At 41.2% G+C, this 21,571-nt stretch overlaps 1 protein-coding gene across 1 annotated transcript in view; it reads right to left on the bottom strand.

Annotated features, from left to right (window-relative positions):
• The window catches only part of MYOF (myoferlin), a 153,647-nt gene that overhangs the window by 80,808 nt on the left and 51,268 nt on the right, over positions 1 to 21,571 (bottom strand). Inside the window, exons 4-12 of the mRNA XM_036735055.1 lie at positions 16,162 to 16,270; positions 14,235 to 14,328; positions 8,197 to 8,354; positions 7,599 to 7,727; positions 5,143 to 5,205; positions 5,006 to 5,056; positions 3,607 to 3,637; positions 2,948 to 3,063; positions 6 to 132 (exon numbers count right to left, since the gene is read on the bottom strand). Of these exons, the coding sequence (XP_036590950.1) occupies positions 6 to 132; positions 2,948 to 3,063; positions 3,607 to 3,637; positions 5,006 to 5,056; positions 5,143 to 5,205; positions 7,599 to 7,727; positions 8,197 to 8,354; positions 14,235 to 14,328; positions 16,162 to 16,270 (878 nt within the window). The remainder of the gene's footprint in view (positions 1 to 5; positions 133 to 2,947; positions 3,064 to 3,606; positions 3,638 to 5,005; positions 5,057 to 5,142; positions 5,206 to 7,598; positions 7,728 to 8,196; positions 8,355 to 14,234; positions 14,329 to 16,161; positions 16,271 to 21,571) is intronic.

Raw genomic sequence — 21,571 nt, 5'->3', positions numbered from 1 at the left:
CTTACTCTGAGGAATATCCTCTGCTCTGTAAATTTTCAGGACGAAAGTGACCCACCGCAGGGCAATCCCAGCAGGAAGTAACAAGTTACTCTCCACATCATCACTATCGTTATCTCGATCTCTCTTCTCTGTCTGTTGGGGACAGATAGTTACATATTATGCACCAGAATTCTATACATGTAGAAAGCACCACCTGCAGCGGGGCCAAATGGTATCACTATAATTAACCAACCAAATAAACATTAAGTTCCTATTACAGACAAAGCACCTGCTATGTATGTGTTGAAACTGCAAAAGCAAAAATGCAAAATCAACTCTGATGAAGTCCTAGGTTACAGGCTAGTACTTGTGCTCTCCAATTTTCTCATCTTCAAGTTTGCCATCTCATATCTATATGTTCCAGAGGTAGGGTTTCCCAAATATCAGAGGATCATAGATTTTGAGATCCAGACTTGGAAAGGACCCCAGAGACCATCTAATTCAAGTCTTCTATTTTAAAGAGGAAACTACGGTACAGAGAGTGACTTGAACAAGGGTAGCAAGTGGCAGAGACAGGATTTGAACCCAGATCCTCTCATTCCAATCCAGCTCCCTTTCTACTGTGCCATACTTCCTCCTGTCATCAGAACTTAATTTGTGCTTTTGTAGGTTGGGTGAGCACCAATTTAGTGAAGTATGTGTGTTCCTGGCATTTTTGTCGATGCCCCTTAGAAGCCCATGTGCCTGTTGGTACTCCCCTCCTAATTCTTTAGAGCAGGGAGATCAAACTCAAACAGAAACTGAGTAGGGGAGGCAGTAATCATACTTAGGGGCTGAGGGTCACATACTGACTTTGTCTAAAAATGTAATATTATCTATGTTTTATGGTCTTTTTATCTATTTTGTTAAATATTTCCCAATCATACTTTAATCTGCCTTGAGCCACACTCAGGAGTGTTGCTGAGTCCTCAGTCCCCCAAGTACCAAGTACCCCACTGTGGTTTTGGCCCTGGTCAATAATCCTTGAAAATACTCAGGTTCCCTTAGGCTTAGGGTTTAAGAGATATTAGGCAGAAGCCAGGCACACCCTGCATACCACTGCTCTGAACAAAACAATTTCTCAGTAGCCTCATCAATACAGTGTCCTCAGCCTCTACCATGATGTCATGAAAACACTCTTATGACTAGCCAAATCCTAAGATTGCTCTTAGGAACTTGAGGCAGTCTCTCAGACCTTACTGGACACGACTCCTCTAAAGCTTTTGATGCTCGGCCAGCCCCTCCTCTGGGACTCTCTCCTTCCTTGGTCACTGTCTGACAGTTTCTCCTCAGCCTCTTTTGCTTGGGTCATCATTCCTACTCTTGCCCATTAAGTATAGGCATCTGCTAAAGGTCAATCCTTCCCCCTCTCCTCTCTCAGTTGGTGATCTCATCAACTACTTAAATTCAATTATCATCTCTATGCAGAGGAGTTCCAAACCCCACCCTAACTTCTACCCTGAATATCATTCCTGCATCACCAACTAATTGCCTGCTGGATATCTTCACTTGGACATCCATCCCGGAGGCATCCTTAAACTCAACAATTTAAAAAACTGTGCAGATTCCACCAACATTCTAATTTTAAACAACCATTGTTTTAGTGACCCAAGTTCTCATCCTTGGAAGCAACCTTGACTCTTCCGCTTCCCTCATCCTACATATCCTATTGGTTGTCACGACATGAGAATCCTACTTTTGCATCCATCACCTTTGCTCTATGTAAATATGCATGTATTTGTAAATATGTAAATGGGCGTGGAAACTGCCTCAGCAACTCTTGCCTGTACTACTGCTATAGCCTACTAATTCATCTCCCTGCCCAGTCTCCCCTCTTTCTAATGCTCTTCCCCAAAAGCTTACAAATTATTATTATTATTCTTAAAACACAGATCTAACCATGTCAGTACCCATTCCCTTCAAAAATCTTTATGGCATGAGATTTGCTGCTGGGATGAAACACAAAATCCTCAACCTGGTGTATAAAAGCCCTTTACAATGTGGCTCCCACATTCTTTTCCAGTGTTTTTTCATATTTTTCTCCCTCCAGACTCTCTCTGTTCCAGTCCACACACTATACACATTCCATCACCCTTCTTTACGTCACGAGCTGTCCCCCAGGCCTGGAAAGCACTCACCCTTCACCTCCAACTCTTTAAATCTCAAGCTTTCTTTCGAGCCCTATTCAAATGCTTCCTCCTTCACAGGTCTTTCCTGATCAACGCCCTCATTGCTAATACCTTCTTCATTTTGAAATTACTTCATATCATACTGTATTTACTTATCTAAGGGAGGGGTGTATTGTACCCCTTAGGAAGAATGTAATCTTGAGGACAGGGACTGTTTTGGGTTTATTGGTTTTTTGTCTTTGCATGTTCAGTGCTTAGTACCATGGCTGGGTCATAGTAGGTGCTTAATAAATGTTGGTTGAATTGGATTGCTAGGAACCACAATGTCATTTACTTGTCATGACTTTTCAGAGAGCCCATTAATATCATTAGGCTGGAAAATGCCTGTATCTGCAGAAGAAAGAAATGGACAAGAACAGCAATAAATTGTGTGATGTGGGGAAGCACTGCATACTGGAGCACTACACTTTAAGTCTGAAAGACCTTGGTTCAAAGTCTTCCCCAAATAGCTAGGTAACCCTGGACAGGTCACTGTCTTCTCTGGGCCTCAGGTGCTTATCTACAAAGTGAAGGGGATGGAGCAGACGACCTCTAAGGCCCTTCCAGATCTAAATCAAGAATCCAATGATCCTACCCTATCGCCTCTCTCCAGAGCATCAATGCCACTGACATATCAATAGCTATTAAGAGTTATCCTGAGTGCTGGCTCATTCCTCCATTGCCCACTTGCTTGCTTAGTTCATGACTATCCTCACTTGTGGAAAATGAGAAAAGTGGAAACTTTCTTCAGAAATACTCACTGGGGGTTCATCTCCTGTTCCAAGGACAAACATGCTGACTTTCATATAACCTTTAGCACCGGAACTTGTATCTTCGGGGTCATTTAGAAGAAGCCATTTTCTCATGACAGCATGACCTAAAAACAAGAGAGGGTGAAATGGAACCCCCTTCTGAGCAAGGAGAAGTTAAAGGAATGTAGGTAGGTGTGGGAACTTAAGATTGTTGGAGAGAAAACAAATAAGCATTTAAGGGAGTTTGCTCCTCATCCCACAAAACTTCCTCAGCTGTTCCTCAAACAGTTGGTTGCTATTATGGAAATGCCAAATCTCCCTGGTCCCAAACAAGTTCCTGCAGAAATACCAGCATGGTCCCTTGCTTCCTCTTCTGGTCTGGGTCTGATAAGGCATCTGGTCTAACTGCTCTTGTAGATTTGTCAAGGCAAGGTCAAAATGCCACCCCAAATGAATGAACCACTAATGAATTTCTGCTCACGTATGTTGAGAAACCCTGGGTTTTTCCAACAGTGCATAACCATTCAAACTTCAGCATATTTGTTCAAATGACTTAAGGCCCCCTGGATGATCTTTTCTTCTTTTGCTTTATGGGCCCTTAAAAAAGATGCTTTATCTGAAGGAGAAGTGAGGGATCCAGGATTCAAGATAATGAAAATATTACTTACCAGGTTCATCATAAATGTAACCAACATCAATCTGAAAAAAAGTTTTAAGCATTTTAAATTATTTTGAAATTAATATTAAGAAACTTGTTCCCCTCCTTTTGTTTAATCAGAGAATCTGGGTAGTAAAACAGGGGGCAGGAGTTGTCTAGAACACCCCATGTAGAAATCTCCTTTACATCAGCCTTGAGAGATGATCATCTGGCCTCTGCTTGAACATATCCAGTGACAGAGAGCTCATTACCTAATGAGATAGCCTGTTACATTTAGAATGATTTGAAATGTGTCATCAAACTATCTGCCTTGAATTTCAGATATTCAGGAAAGTATTCTACCATTCTTCCCTGATTTAGTTTGCCTACCCCATGGCACCTGTCCAACCTCTACTGGAAGACTGACAATAATTATTGCTATGGAAAGGCATTGTAATAAAAGAGGCAGCAGGATGGACTTCTCCATCCACCTAGAAGCATTTCAGTGATGATATAGAACCAACCTGCATTACTGCCCATTCAATGGCTTTAATACATAGAGGACCAACAGAGGTGATAAGTCCCGTGTTGTGACTGAAATTTAACAAAAGGGCAAATTGAGGCAATTCTCCATGCAATATAACATTTATTACTAGGGACATGCTGCCTGTCACTAAATGGGTCAATGGATTGCCTTCATTTATGCCATAAGCCCCAAGCAAAAGGACAGTTTCCTTATGTAGGTTTTGGGGAGTACAGAACAAAAAAAAGAACAGCATAGGTAACATGATACGGTTGAGGACAACATATCGATTATAGAGCTGAGGGGTAGGGAATGGGAGTTAGGGACAAACCCCCTCCTTTCCTCCTGAGAATCCATGTGCAAGATAACAAACCAGACATCCCTGAAGAATAGCTTGGTGGTATAATGACATTAGGGCCTGACTCCTTTGTGTTCACACACATCCCCCAAGGTCAGCTAAATTCCTTAAGGCAAGAATAGATCAGGGATTAGCAGTAGAGCTGGATTTCTGAAATTAACTCCTTACAGGCAAGCTGAATTCTGAACTAAGTTCAGAGACAAAGAACCATGACTTATACAATTACAGGACAAAAGCAGCTGTAGGATAAAAAATGATACAGGATCAATCTTAATCTTCTCACCTGTGATGTAGGTGTACATCTTGTTTCTGTAGCCCTCTCTAAGTTCCATACTTCACTACCAACAAAGACATAGGATTGCAAGATCTTTCCTGATATCCCCGCCCCGGCACCATTATATCTTGCCTTCAGAGAATGTCAAGATGCCAGGACAGAATGACTTGGAGACTCACTAAGGGGAACAAACTGATTTGGGGCAAAGCATCAGGTCCTCCTTTGGGATTCTATACAGCACTGAAGTGAGATGAAAGTATTCTTTTGGCACCCACCTTAAATTCCCCCATCAGACAGTCTGCTCTCAAAGAATGAGAATCATAAACCTGGAAGAGAGAAAAATGCCCAGAGTCACAAACCTTGCGTCACACTGACTGAGCTATGGCCTGTGAATGCCCTTGGTTTTTCTTACCCGAATGCTTATTGTCTCATCAACCAGTTCCAGAGGGGTCATGTGGACATTGTAGAAAAATAACTGTCAAGACAAAAAATAAGGGAAAAAAAGGATTCCATCTGTAAGGAAATTAACTGAGCCATGTATTTAATCACATTAAGTCACTTGTTTGGGCTAGATGGACACTCATTCAGCTCTTTAAGACTGTAAGCTGCAGAGAAGGTGTCAGTCTAGGAGTTCCCTATACCAATGAAATCACAGCCCCAGTCCCTATGCATCCTCTATCCTAGACACTAACAGTGAAGTGACTTAATAGTTTGACACTCATATAGTACTTTAAGGCTTGAAAATATTTCACACACATTATCTCATTTGAGCTTCACAACTCCGTGAGACAGAAATTATAGATAGTCCATTTTACAGATAAATAAATTGAGACTCAGAGAGGTAAGAGATTTGCCCATGGTCACACAGCTAGGATCTTTCAGAGACAAGGCTTAAACCCAGGTTGTCCTGACTACCAGGTCAGGATTTTTTCTTTTTTTTTTCAGGCCAGTCTTTTATCCATTTCATCACACTGCCTCAATTGCAAACCCTAAAGGGCCATATAAACATGCTATGTAAATCAGAGGAAGGATTTGAAACTTTCTGACTTCAAATCTGGCACTCCTTCTTCTCTTCCATACAAGTAAAACAGAGTTTAAGTTTTGTTGTTATTCAGTTGTTTTCAACTCTTCACAACCCCATTTGGGGTTTTCTTGGCAAAGATACTGGAGTGGTTTGCCAGTTTCTTCTTCAGCTCGTTTTATAGATGGAGAAACCGACTTAAACAGGGTTAAGTGACTTGCCCAGAGTCACACCAACAGTAAGTATCTGAGGCCAGATTTGAACTCAGGGAGACAAGTCTTCCTGACTCAAGGCCTGGCACTCTATCCACTGCACCACCTAGTGGCCCCAAGTTGAAGATAATAGTACTGCTTAATTCAAACCAAGCCAATGGATATTTTAGGCAAATTGTTATGTCTGAGGCCTGTGTTATCTGGAAAATGTAACCAATTTCTTCCTCCATTTTATCTACCTAGACCTGTATTTTCTATCTGTTTATTCTAAAAATAAAAAAGTCCCTAAAACCAACTCTTGTAGTTGGCTGGTTGAGTCTCAGCGCCTTAAAGGAACTGTTGCCTTTTTATACTATACCAGCCTGTGAGGTTTCTTCTTTTGGTACTGATTCATTAATTATTTAGCATTTATTAGCTGTTTTGAGGCACCCAGGTGGCACAGTGGATAGAACACTGGACCTGGAGTCAAGAAGACCTGAGTTCAGACCTGGCTTCAGATATTAATAGCTGGGTAACCCTAGGCAAGTCACTTAACCTCTGTCTGCCTCAGTTTCTCAACTCTAAAATGAAGATAATTAGTAGCACCTACCTCACTGAGTTGTTGTGAGGATCAAATGAGAGCATATTTATAAAATGCTTTGCAAACCTCAAAGCAATATTACTATTATGTAGCCCAAAATTAAACTCTAAAAATTTAATTCTCCTTTTAGATTTTTCATTATTTCAATACTAATGATTAGTAACCTAGGGTAAAATAACTAAATGATTTGTTGAGACTAAGAATGTGTTAATCAAGCTTACTTCTAAAATTCTGATTCTGATTTAATCTGTTCCAGTCCCTAGATTTTTCAGTGAATCAGGTCCTTTAAGGAATGTGAAAATGCTTCTCGAGATCTTGCTAAAGTCTTAAGAATTTAGTGGTCAGCCTCTTTTTATCAAGCTTGGATTATAAATATATTGATATATGTTATTATTAAGGCCTTCTGTAATCTGGCTGTACTTTGCCTGTGCAAAGTTATCCCCCACCATTGCTCAACACAAACCTTTACTCATTTCAAGATGGCATATATCTCACCCAAATTAGGAAATTTCCCCCCCCCCAATATACTCCTTCACTTATGCTATTCCAACTTCCTGAAAAGCCCTCCTCTTCCACCACCCCCCCCACTTAACTGTGCTCTCTCCATTCCTCACCCACAAGCTAAAGTCTTGCCTCTTTCATGAAGCCCAGATGATACCTTCTCACCTTGATCCCTTCTTTCTGTTTCGGCCTTTTGCCTTTATTGTCTGTTGCCCACTTAGTGCCTTATCGTGTAATGTATCCTTTAGCTGTCTATATTCAGCATATGACTTTTTATGAGAGAGGTACATACAATGCTATTATATATAATGCAATTGAATTTTTACGTTCCTAAAAACACCATATAACTTGGAAGTGAAAGCAGCAATTCCACAGTGTTAGAAGGTTGCTTGGGGACATTGAAAAGTTTGATGACTGGTCCCCAGTCCCCAGAGTATTTCTCATAAACAGCACTTGAACCTAGGTTTTCCAGATTCCTGGGCCAGCATTATATCCTCTTCATCATAATATATTTTTATAAACCTACATAAACGAGAAATCTACCAACTGCTTACTTCGTCATAAAATGGATTGTTCCCTCTCTTGATTCTTGTTCGATGTGTCTGGCCACAGACATGGACTTTGACGACTGGCTTGATATTATTCCCACTTAACTGACGTCCTTCGATCACTCTAATACGAATCTAGAAGAAGAAGGAGGAGGAGGAAGAGGAGGGGAGGGGGAGGAAAGAAAGACGGAAGGAAGGAAGAAAGAGAAAGAAAGAAAAAAGAAAGGAAGAAAGAAAAAAAGGAAGGAAGGAAGAAGGAAGAAAGGAAGGAAGGAAGAAAGAAAGGAAGGAAGAAAGAGAAAAAAGAAAGGAAGGAAGAAACGAAGGAAGAAAGGAAGGAAGGAAGGAAGAGAGAGAGAGAAAGAAAGAAAGAAAGAAAGAAAGAAAGAAAGAAAGAAAGAAAGAAAGAAAGAAAGAAAGAAAGATGATGTTCTCAATTACATTGGGCCACATGATGAGAAAGGTTTTCTTACTTAAATTTTTTCAAGACTCTTCATTTTCTGTCCTGTAAGACCATGCCCATTACATCATAACATATGATGCTCAGTTTGGGAGCACTGTCCCACAGGACACAAAAAAGCCTAGACCTCCGGCTGTGGGTTACCTGGAAGTCTTGTGGCTTATTGGAAAGTGTTCTCCGGGTGTTCTTTCCTTTTGTAATCCTCCGGGCCAGCTGGGTTTCAGAAACATTTGCAGCTGGAGCCCTTGGGGCAATGACTTTGAATGTAGTATCATCATCTCCTGTGTCTTCTTCCTCTTCTTCTAATATGTGAAAAAGTCACAAGGTTAAGAGCAGAAATGACCTGGTTTGTAGTAATGGGTAAAAAGACTTCTCCTTTGTAAGGGCCCAAACGTGAGCTTCCCTGATACAAACGGTTCTGCCCAGCCTCCATTTTTTTCTGTGCTTCCAAGAACAGGTGCACTTGTAAATGAGGGTAGAGTTAGATGAAAGCTCCCAGGAGTAATCTAGGACACTCCTTTGGGATGCTGATACTGATATTCTATGGAAGGCAATGTCTTGATGTCTTCACGCAAATGGTGTGAAGCCAGTGTGGAAGCAGACAGCACAGTGCATTCTGCATGCAAATAGGGTCTGCCATCAGTATTTATACATTGTCTCATTTGACTCTCCCCATCACTTGCACAATCTGAGCTAGGTCATGCACATGTCATTATCATATTTTACAGTAGATGAAACTGAGGCTTTGAGACTTTCATGGACTCACCTAATGTTTCCTAGCTAGTAAGTAGCAGAAGCAAAATTTAAACATAAGTCCCTTGACTCTAAGTTCAATTCTCTTAACAATACATCACTGCTATCTTCACTAAGTCATCAATCCTCAGATTACAAGCAATTTAATGAGCCAGATTTCACTCCCATTCACACACACACACACACACACACACACACACACACACACACACCTCCCTATCTCCCCCCTCCCCCAACACTTCCTTTATATATAAATGCCTTTCTTGTGTTTGGAGGGAACTTGAAGGGCTGAGGAGTTTGAGATGGGCAGGAGCTAAGATCTAGTGGAAAGTATTTTGAGCTTTTACTGGAGCACATAGAGTTTGTGTCATGGACATTGACTTAGCTCATAAGTCAAAAGATGCTGGTCCTGCCTCTAACCAGCCATGTACACAAGCACCAATCACTCCTTACTTGTAACACAGAATGGATTGGACTAAATGGTATCCAGAGGTCCTTTTCAGCTCTGTGATTCTAACCATGGAACCTGCACAATACTGTGGGCGTCCATTTAAAGATAGGGTTGGCAACCTCAACAGCTCTTAATTATAAGTGGCTTCTGCACCCATCCTCCTCACTAGTCTTTCTCTGATGTCATGTCATGGTGCGGAGGTGACCTAGCCTTCTCCATGTTGATTGCAGCTGATCACAACCTCCTACTAAGCTGGAGAGACTCTGACTACAGGCACCATGTCAGAGGTGGAGGACCAGCAGAGACAAGTTCAGAAAGGCTCCTTACCTTCAGTCCTTCCCACTTTGAGTCTTCCAAATACCATGTCTAGTAGGTACCAACAAAAATTAGTATCTTCATTTTACAGATGTGAAAACTGAGGCTTGGAGAGGTTAACTAGCCCATGGAAGGATTCAAACCCAGGACTTCATAATTCAAAGTCCTGTACTCTATCCACACACTAATCACTGCTACGCTATGCTAAAATTGCCACAGCAAGTCATGAAGACCATCTGCTAAGGTGTAAAGGGGTTTTGATCTACATGATCAAAGAAGTATTCACCCTATCAAATCTCAGAGCCTGGAAGAAGGCACAAGGGGGAAGATCAGAGGATCAGAGACTTAGATAGGACCTTAGAAGCCATTGAGCCCAACCTCATCATTTCACAGATGAGGAAACTGAGGTGCAGAGAGGCTTTGGATTGCCCAGGGTCACACAGTAAGGGTCTGACGCTAGATTTAAACCTGGGTTTTCCTGACTCCATAGCCAACATTCTATCCATTATTGTATATTGCCTCTATAACATCTCCCAGATATCTTAATGGCAGAAACATTTGCAATTTCACTGCAAACACCAGGCCAAAAATTTTATTTCCCTCCTCCCTCTTGCAAATCTCTCTGGCATGTGTCATAACCAAAGCTTGGGAAGGCAGAAACCTTTTGATCTCCAGAAAACAACTTCCTGGGAAGGTCCTAGAAGGCCTTGTAAGAACTGCTTACAAGGGAATGCTACCATGAGAACACAAGTTCCCTGGGTTCTATGAGAAAAGTGTATGGAAAAAGAGACAGACAGACAGACACACACACACACACAGACAGAGAGAGAGAGAGAAAGAGAAAGAGAGAGAGAGAGAGAGAGAGAGAGAGAGAGAGACAGAGACAGAGAGACAGAGACAGAGAGAGACAGAATCAGTAGGATCCTGACTGCCCCTCCCCCCACTCTCCCACCTCTTTTCTGTGTGGGACACAGTCTCCTTTTTTCTAGGTCCTCCTTTCCCCTCTCCCATGTACTCCCTACTACTTCTCTACTGAGAAAAGGTGTTTTTTCCCCTTCGGTTGCTTTTTCTTCTCTTTCTCTCTTTTTAAAAAATCTCTCTTTAAGTGTAAACAAGGTTAGAATAGCCTGGATAATTGACCGACATGTAAATGCAGTTATCCATAGATTTAATACTCTTGGGCACTGCCCACAGACAGGAATCCTCAAGTGGCTCCTAGGTTGTCCCGATGGCTATTGATTTGGGAGGGGACTGAGAATTCCAGGGAGCAATGAAGGGGAGAATGTTTGGCCAGGCTTCTTAAATACCAACAGACGGGATTAAGTGGGATTTCTGTCTTTGTAAATTTGACCATCTGGAACTTTGTACTTTTGATTTATTTTCATCTTTCCCTTCATTCCTGGGTAAAGCTTTTTAACCCTGACCCATAAGATAGTGGGGAAAGCACTGGGTCTGGTGTCAGGGGACTTGGGTGTGAATCCTGAGTCTGCCACTGTGCAAACTTGGGGCTGCCCCTTCCCCTCTCTGGACCTCAGACTGCTCTTCTGGAAAACAAGAGATTTGGACAAGATTAGAGTTTCTTCAATGAGAGTTCTTGAACTGTTAAAAATTACTTTGATAATTATATTTCACTATGATCAGCTTCCTTTGTAATTCTAATATTTTACTTTACGCATTTTTAAATACACTAGTCTGAGAAGGGTTTCATCACACTGCCAAGGCTATGACACAAAAAAGAATAAGAATCTCTAAGACAATTCCAAAGGACTCATGATGAAAAATGTTATCCACATACAGGGAAAGAACTGATGGAGTCTGAATGCAGATCAAAGCATACTATTTTCACTTGTGTGTGTATGTGTGTGTGTGTGTGTGTATGTGTGTGTGTGTGTGTGTGTGTGTGTGTGTTCTTTTGGTCTGTTTCTTCTTTCACAACATGACTAATATGGAAAAATGTTAAAAAATTCCCTGGATTAGATGATCTTAAGGGCCCCTGCGGTTCTAATCCTGTGAGGTTTATTTACCCCTATGAGATCTGTCTCAGCTACAGAGATAGGACAAGTCATTTGTACCCCTTAGGCCAGTAGTTCTTAAACTTTTTGGTCTCAGGAACCCTTAACACTCTTAAAATTTATAGGAGACCCTGACAGTCCCTGGTCCTATTCCCTTGGAGGAGTCGATGGTAGCAGCTTTTAAAATAAAACAAGGCTGCAGAAACTAACATTGGGCAGTCTTTCCTCCCCTCCCCAAGTGTGACGAGGAAGTCAGTGACTACACCCAAGGGTGGAGAAGGCAAAGGGGTTCCTTTGTTCTTTTTAAGGTAATCTGGTTCAGAGGATTATAGATTCTGAGATAAAAGGGACAAGATTGATGATCTAATCTGGTACTCTTAACCTTTTTTGTGACATGGACCCCCTTGGCAGTCTACTGAAATCGATGGACTCCTTGTCAAAATCATGTTTTTACATGCAAAAAATGCATAGGATTACAAAGGAAACTGATTATATTAAAATATTATCAAAAATAATTTTTTAATTCACAGACTCTAGGCTAAGAACCTAATCTAGTCCAACTTCCTCATTTTATAGATCAAGAAACAAATTCATGGGATTCTAGAATGTTAGTGATGGAAAAGACAATAGAAACCATAAAATCTAGCCCTCTCATTTCATAAATGAGGAACTAGTAGTTAGAGCCAGGATTTGAACCAAGATTTTTCTATGACATGTCTGTTACCAGTATGAGAGGAAGCAGAGAGGTTCCAAAAGAGGGGTCTTTATAGTCTCCACACCACTATCCTGCCCCTTTCAGCAGCCTGAATGGGACCTTAATGAAAGTGGATTGTGTCCTAAGAACATCCAGCCCTTCATCTTGAACTTTGCCAACCCAGTAAAACTGCCCCTCAGATTCAGGAAAGGGGGAGCAAAGAGGCCCTTCCCTACTCTCACATTCTTGGAGGACCTAAGGACGAAGGGAGGAAAAAAAAGATGGACTGGAATGTCCAGCAGTGCTAAATGCACAGACACTCAATAAATATTTGTCTTGCTGGAGTGAGGCAGGTAATAAAGGGAGAGAAACCAGGATCAGGCAGCAGTGGGTCGGCCTTGTATACAATGCTGTTATCCAACCACTCTACTCAGATATCATCGAAGAGGAGCACTCAGGGGAAGAAAAAGCTTGAGCTATTTCTGCTGCTTCCTAACATGGAAGCAAAGACATATTTTAGCAGGAAATTTGCCCTTAAAGTGATAGAAAACTATTTGGCATCCAACAAATACTGCCCTGGAGAATGTTTGGATCTGAAGTGAGTACTCTTGGTATTATCCCATCAGAGACACCCTGAACTCAGCTGTAAATCATCTCCCCTACCCTATCCCAGCCCCTACATGTTCCTTACATTTTTACATAACTCCTTCTGGGGCTGCATTGTATAAAATGCCTGCATACAGGCCTGATCTTGAAGCTATAGTAACCACACCCTTCTAAGAGAAGCAAGTTCATTGTCAAAGTGTTCTCCACTGTACTAGCACGCCTGGGCCAGTTAGCTCAGTGGGTTAGAGATTAGTGCCAGTGAACACAGGGTGTGGACTTGATTGCTGGAAAGTAACTTCACAGAGAGCTTCACAAGAACATTTGATCCAAAGGAATGGGGGGAGGGTGTCTGTGTGAGAGTATGGGTGACTCAGCATCCCCCCATCCCTACTTCTGGAAAGAACAATCTAAAACATGTGTTCCTCCAAAGGTGTTATCTATTTAGAGAAAAGATGGCATAATAGTTGTGGGCCTACTAACCTATATCTAGCAATTAGAGTGCCTGGGGCAAGCTTCACAAAAAATCTACTTTTTAAGCACAAATGTGTATGTGTAGCAACCCCAGGACACAAGGTCTTGGGAGCAGAGTCCCAGGAACATCTAACCCTGCAGTTCTGCCTACTAGACTCCTTCCCACTCCCCTTTTTAAAAATAGGAAGCCCCTTCCAGCATAAGACAGGCCTAGTAACTGATGTTAAAAAGGACTATTAGGGGCAGCTAGGTGGTGCAGTGAGTAGAGCACCAGCCCTGGAGTCAGGAGGACCTGAGTACAAAACCGGCCTCAGACACCTGACATGCTTACTAGCTGTGTGACCTTGGGCAAGTCACTTAACCCCAATTGCCCTGCCAAAAAAAAAAAAGCAAAAAGGACTATCAACGAGGATAGAAAAATTTATTCACCAGCCAGGCAATTGTCTCTATATTAAGCTCAACACCGTATTTTCTAGGCATTGTAAAAGATATGAAAAAGTATAATACAGGGCTTTTGCCCTCAAAGAACTTAAGTCCAGTTGGAAAGCCAAGATTAACAATCATAAAGTAAATGGCAAACGACGCAGGATAATACAGGGAAGAAATACGGGAAAAGCCCAGGAATCAGAAGACCTGGGCTCTAATCCCAGATACATAACCAACTAAGCTGAGTAACCTTGACCTTAACCTCTCTGAACCTGTTTCCTATTATCCTCTACAAGATGGGGTTAATAACACCTGGCTTGACTTTTGTAGGTAGCTGTGAGAATCAAATGAAATAATCTATGAGAAAGTAATGGAGACTATGACATGCTAGATAACTCTAAGGAATTACTCTCATTTCACGTTTTCAATATCAGCAGATGGAAATTGAGCTTACCTCCAGTGCCTTCTACATTGGTCCCGCCTGGGTCATTTGAATTTGTAGCCACCACTGCTGGCGGATCATAGCCAACCACCAGATCAATTGTGGCCTGAGTAGAAATAAATAAGGGCAGATAGAGTCAGTGTATCTGTAGGGCACTTCAGAGCTTTTCAATGAATGCATCTCCTCTCCTGAAATCTATGGAGGAGCTGTGGGGACATACATGGCAGAAGCAGCATTTTTCAAGAAAGCAGAGATAGCTAGTGAAGGGAGGACCTATCTTATATAAGATGGGCAGTCTTCCCAACTGAAAGAGAAGTTCCCAAGCTCATAAACTCTAAAGGATGGGAGAACCAGAAGGACCAAAGGAATGAGAGTCAAATGTTCACTTAGCCAAAGGAATTTGCTGTTGCTAAGGAGTCAATGGGAGATGAATGAATGGTAACATTGTCTTGTAAACTAGAAATAGTGAGAACAGGCAAGCATGAATGAACTTGTAGTGACTGTCAGCCCAGATTGGATTTATCTTTTAGCAGGGCTCAGATATAATGGAACATAAGCTGAAAAGTCAATGAGGGGGGTGGTCCAGAGCCAAGCATGACAGAAGGACACAGTTTCATGTGCATTCCTTGGATATTACGTGAACCTACCCAATAAACAGTGTTTCTAGATGAGATTTCTATTTTAACAATGGATTACTGTAACCTACTCATCCAATGAGACACATGCTATGAAATCAGACTCAGTTCAACTACAAATACCACAAGAAAGGGTTATCATGTGTATTCAAAAACAATGCAGACTGCTAAAGAACACTCTGAGTTGTGTCAAACATGCAGGGATAAGCATATCCCTGCAAAGATAAACAAACCCCCATGAGTATACAAGGATATAGCCACATATAGGTTCTTCTCATTATATGGAATCATGATTCATATTTATGGAATTTGTAAACCAGTTAATTGATTGAATTGATGATTTATTCTGAAACCAACCCATTTTGCTAAGAGACCTTGTCAATCTTTCCCAACACCACTATCCTCTTGCCTACCACCTCCTCCATTAGATTATAAACTCCTTGAGGACAGAAACTGTCTTTTGCCTCTTTTTGTATCCCCAAAATTTAGCACAGAGCCTGGCGTATAGTAGACATCTAGTAAATGTTTATTGGTTGGTTGATTGACCCAAATGGAGTTACCACATGACCTTGAACCCAAAGACCTTGGGAATAGCAATGCCTTACAGACCACTGGCTCTGCTTCCAACCTTGGCTTGGCAGCCATCACTGAAGGAAGAAATTGGTGTGAAGAGTGGGCCTGCCTTCCTCGATGACACCAACCCCAAATGTTAACAGTCATTGACAAGCAGGTAAGCCCAAGAGCCCCAAAATAGCAGCACATACCCCCATCCCCACTCCTGCTCTCAGTCCAGCCCTCATAGCCCTCCTTGATGATGCAACCAGGCAACTGCTTCTGCAAGTTCTGCAGCCCCTGCCTCCTTAACAGTCATAGTGATTGAAGACCGAGAAAAGAAAGTTTTTGCCACCGAAGTCCTGGGTACTGTCAAATGGTTCAACATCAGAAACTGATATGATTTAATTAGTGGAAATGACATTAAAGAAGATGCCTTACCATCTGTTTTGCAGCTGTACTCTAAGGGCCAGGGGACCTTTCCATCTGACTTGTAGCTGACACCTTCAGTGTGTGCTGTGCCCCGCCCCCCCACCCTAGTGTGTGCTCCTTTGGAGCAGGTACTATCTTGCTTTCTATCTGTATATTCCCTGCTTGCACTTAATAAGTACTTTTTCATTCATTCATCTTGGAGCGATGTTTTTGTTTTACATGTAACAGACACAGCATTCTTGTCACACATATTTCTTATATAATAGCTTTCATCTGAACTTTGGAGGTGAATACTCTCCAGTCAGAGTGAAATCACTTACCCCAGTATCTTGTCCTTTTTCATTTACCAAAGTTATGCGTTTATAAGGAAGAGATCGGCTCTCTCCACCTGTCAAGGCCTTCAGTGGTATTGTTGCAGTGCCAATCAATCTGGGGAGGAAAGAGGAAGAAAACAGGTCATTTTACAGAATAATAAGCCTTTAAAATTCAAAATTGAAGGAAATGTTATAGTTCTGTTAGAGGTGAGTGAAAATGAAAATGTACTCATCTTCTTGAATTCAAATCTAGCCTCAGACACATACTAGCTCTGTGACGCGAGGCAAGTCACTTAACCCCAATTGCCTCAAAAAAAGAAAGGAAGGAAGGAAGGAAGGAAGAAAGGAAGAAAGAAAAAGAAAGAAAGAAAAGAGGAAAGAAAGAAAGAAAGAAGGAAGGAAGGAAAGAAGGAAAAGAAGGAAATAAAGGGAAAAAAGATGTAATTTTCTTTTTCTCATCCAAGTTCATGGACCCCACTGATATCTATCTGCAGACTCTTTAGGAGTTTATGGACCCCAAGTTAAGAATGCCTGTTCTAGGAGGATAAGTTATTCACCAATAATTATGATACACAATAATCCATAGTTAATGAATTAGAGAGATTCACAACAAGTTGTTACAAAATATATGAGGGCAGAGATGGGAGGCAGGGTTGAGGGGCCAGAGCAAGAAAGTATTTTTGCCCCAACTTTTGTTGAAAAATCCCTTTAAAATACCTCTAGTCTCATTTCCTGCCTTAAGGGGCATCGGCCACTGAACACAACTATGCTCTTCCAAAGATTCAAGATTATTTCAGTGTTACAGGGTCACTATTCTGAGTACAGCAAAAGCTGTAGGAGGTTGTGCTGAATGGAGACTGACCCCCAGGCATGTCTTGGAAGATGGGTTTTTAAAATAAATTCCTGATAGGAGTTGTTTCCTTGTGACTTTTTTTTGTTTTCAAAATGAAATCTAGGAAAAGAATTCTTCTTAATTATGGGTTCAACTTATCTGAGGCACTAACATCAGGAGAACTATGTTTGAGTTCAGAGTCTACCACTGACTGACTGATGATGGGGCAAGACAGTTAACTTCCTAGAGAGGCAGCATAATGTAAGAGGATGGGAGACTTGCCTAGAAGTCAAGAGGACACTGGCCTTTGAAGTTAGGAGGACACTGGGCTTTGAAGTCAAATTTCACCTCAGATACTGAGTAATCCTAAACTTTGCCTCTTTTTAAAAATAACTAATTTTTATTAATATCTTTTGCATTTACATCACTAGAATTGCTCCAAGTATCCCTTCCCTCCCCCTCCCAGAGAGCCATCCCATATCACAAACAATATTTTAAAGAGAAGATAAAGTGGAAGAAGAAAGAAATCAGCAAAACCTATCAATGTATCAAAAGCAGTGTTCTGCCCCCATGGAGCCTTGTCTGTAGAGGCCTGGGTGGAGGAGTCAAATCTTAGTTCTCCTCTGGGGATGTGCTTGTGCTTTGTAATTTCACAACATTCACTTTTGATTGTTTTGTGATGGTTGTTTTCTGCCTATGTTGTTGTAGTCACCATCTATAATGTTTTCTTTATTCCACTTACTTCACTCTGCATCAGCCATGTAACCTCTTCACGCCTCAATTATCCTCATTTTTTAGATGAGAAGGTAAATGAAGAAATTAGACTCAGTGAACTCTTAGGTTCATTCTAGTCTAAATCTAGGATTCTATGATTTAATGTTCTGAGTCTCAGTTTTCTCATCTCTAAAACAGAAGTGGGAATACTTGTCTGCCTTTTCGTTGTTGTTCGGTCATGTCCAGTTCTTTGTGACCCCATCATGGGGTTTTCTTGGCAAAGATACTGGAGTGGTGTGCCATTTCCTTCTCCAGAGGATGAAGGCAAAGAGAGGTTAAGTGACTTGCCCGGGGTCACACAGCTAGTAAGTGTCAGGCCAGGTTTGAACTCAGGTTTATCCTTATTCCCAGCTCAGTGCTCTATCTACTGAGCCATGCAGATGCCTCTCTGCCTACCTCACAGGGCCACTATGTAGAAAGGACTTCAACAACTTTAAAGTGATGTATAAAAGTGAGTCATTATCTATAAAATAAAGAGATTGAACTCGATGATCTCTATGGTCTGTTCCAACTGCAGTGTCCTACAGCACAATATTTCAGAGATGGAAGGACCTTAAAATATCATTTCATCCAACCCTTTCATTTTAATGATGAAGAAACAGAGGCCCATAAAGATGCAAAAATGTACCCAAATTCATAGAGCTAATGGCGGAGCTAACCCTAGAGCCCAGGTTTCCCAATTGCTTAGACGAGCCTTCTTTCAACTGTGCTATACTGCTTAATTCTATAGTGTACAATTCTAGAGCATTCTCGATTCTGGGATTCTAACTGCATACTGTTTTGTGACTGTGAATCTGCATTTGTGCATTTATATTTTTTATTTTGTTTCTCCTAATTTAGATGCTTCCTCCTTGTTTAGATTGTAAATCCCTCCAGGGCAGATTAGATCACCTCTAAGGTCTCTCCAGGCTCTGAAATTTTAGATCAAGACTTTATACAGAGCCTTCTTAGGATCTCAGGCTTAGATCTGGAAGGAACCTTAAAGGTCATCTAGTTCTGCCTCCTTATTTTACAGAAAAGGAAACTGAGACTTAGAGAGGTTTAGTGACATGCCCAGGGTCACACTGATAGTAAACACCTGCAGTGGGATTTGAGCCCTCATCTTCTTGACTATAAGTTGACTTTCCTTTCTACTCCCCCATACTGTTTCTCTATAAAATATTTACCTATTTAGGAAATTTCAGCTCAGGCTTCAAGGCCAGAAATTTCCTGCTTTCTTCTTCCTGAATTCTTTGAACTTTCAATTTACAAGAAATCTACTTACTATGTGTCTACATTTGGTAATAAATACTGTTTAGCAGTTTTAAAAGCATGGATGTGCATACAGAATTCCAGCCCAATCTTACCCTGAGTGGTTCCTACTCTCATTGCTAACACACAGAGTTTCACATTCTCTATTCTGACTCAGCCTACATCTGCTCCCTTTTCTTCCTAACAAGAAGGGAGTTGACCGAGAATAGAATAAAATAAACATGAAGTCAATTATTGCCTCTGAGCAGTCAAAATACCCCTTGCGGGGAGGCACTGCACCCCATTTCCTAACCTTCAAGCAATTTTCCTTCATAAATTATTAATCCTTTGCAGAGAGTACAGTAAAAACAAAACCTGCATATTTAATTCTCAAAGGAAGAGGCTACTTTCTTTTAGAGACTTTCCCACTAAAAATAGTTTTAGAAACAGTTTCAGTTGAAGAAAGAATGTAGGTACATAACCATAACTTTTAATAAGATTACAGTCAATGCAGGCTGAAATAAAACATTCCCTTTGGAGAAGTCTGCACTCCATGGCTAAGACGAAGGGCCTCCCTGGCCTATTTTCTAAAACGTTGCCTAGTTACAAAATACTCAGAGAGCCTGGAAAATGATGACTTGGCCTCCTACTCATGGGACAAGAACATTTCAGCCTGACCACAAACTGACTTCCTTCAGACAGCCACATTCAAATCAGCCACTTTTTCCTTTGTTTTCCCGGTGTTTTAAAACATGGCAACATGACGGAACTGTTGTTGTTTTTATTGTTATTGTTGTATTTTCCCAGAAAAATAAGAGAGTCTAGTTAAGCGAGGCCCCAGCTTAAAAAAAGATGAACAGCCTTCTGCTCAGGAAACTTCATATGGGAAAGGAGATTACAGCCTTCGGGCTCTCTAGCTAAGCTCAGGGAGGTTATAAATTACAGATGTTTTCAGAAAAAACATATAAGGAGGAGAGGAGAGTTAACTATTGCCTTCCTAAATATTTCACTACTTAACCACATAGGATCATAGATTTGGGGCTGGAGGGGACCTTAGAATTCACCTTATCCAACTTCTTCATTTTACAGATATCTAAATTGAGGCCCAGAGGAATTGAGAGATTTGCTCAAGATCGCGAGTAGAGACCAATAGAATTTGAACTCAGGCCCTCTCTCAGCCTCCAAAATTCAGTGTGCTTTCCACTAGGCACAGTGCCTGAGAGGCCAGGTTGGTTACCAAGCATGAGCATCAGCTGCGTGGGAACTGGATGTCATAATGGCTGGTAAAAGTATCAGTAACTATGAACATACATGATATAATAATAACAAGAAGTAACATTCCTATAGTACTTTCAGGTTTGCAAAGCACTTCACATAGATGGATGAATGGACAGACAGATAGACAGATACATAGATGATAGATATAAAGAAAGAGGATAGAGAATATCTATTAAGCATTTGCTATATGCCAAGCACTATTCTGAATGTGAGGAATAAAAATATAAGCAAGCAAGAGGGTCCTTAGTCCCAAAGAGTAAGCTAGAAAGCATGGGATATACACACAGTTTCATGGTTTGTGTGTGGAGACACACATACGTGTATACACACACACACACATATAGTTATATTCATTCCCAATATGTGCATATGTATAGTGTGTCTCTAGCTATAAATGATCTTAAGTGTATTTACTAAGAGTTTCACTACCAGTGGTTTTCTTTTGATGGGGTACAGAACAAAGGATGACTAGAAGAGAAGTAGAAAAAACACACTCATGATTAACTTCAGTATAAACTTTACAGAAGCGTGCCCTAGTAGTGAGTAACTTGCTGGCAGAGTTCCTGACTGGGGAGACTGACTCCTATAAAGCTATTCTTCTGTTTAACAGTGAGACCAGCCCACATGGATTGTTGGAAATTCCTGCCAGAAAAATTACTGGGAACCAAAAGCCTCAAGAGAAGAAATCATATGGCACATTACTTTGCACCTCCGGAGACGAAAGTTCAAATTTGATTTTCCGTTGGTGATGGCAGTGGTTCTCAACAGAATCATTTAGGGTGGAGTAACTGAGTCCTTGACCCAGGGTACAGAAATTGATAGAATGCCAAAAGGGCTATTCTGGAGTTTGCTTCCTACTCCCTGAGGCTGTGCCCCAGATGATCTTCTCTCCACCCCTCATCAAAGGCAGACTTGTCCCACGGTAGACTTCCTTCTCCCCACAAATCCATATCTTGCCCTGCTCCCCCATCCTCCAGCAGTATAGAAATCTCATGGTGAGGCATATTGAGTTTGAGGGCCCAGGGGAGGCAGGATAAGATGGCATCAAGAGAATATGAAAAGTATTGGCCTTGCAAAAGGAAAGGTATCCCTTCCTCTGAAACAATACAGAAGCCGGGAAGGATAGATAGGGACAGCCAGTCAAAAGCATTTGTTAAGTTCTTATGATATGTCAGGCACTGTGTTAAGCGTTGGAGATGCAAAGAGAAGCAAAAAACAATCCCACCTCTAAAAGAGCTCACATTCTAACCAGGAGACAAGATGTAAATAACTATGAAGATACATGATATAATAATAATAACA

Source organism: Trichosurus vulpecula, chromosome 8, assembly GCF_011100635.1.
Source record: "Trichosurus vulpecula isolate mTriVul1 chromosome 8, mTriVul1.pri, whole genome shotgun sequence".
In the NCBI taxonomy this organism is placed as follows: domain Eukaryota; kingdom Metazoa; phylum Chordata; class Mammalia; order Diprotodontia; family Phalangeridae; genus Trichosurus; species Trichosurus vulpecula.
Note: the sequence above shows the minus strand (reverse complement) of the source record. Positions and strands in the feature narration are given on the sequence as shown.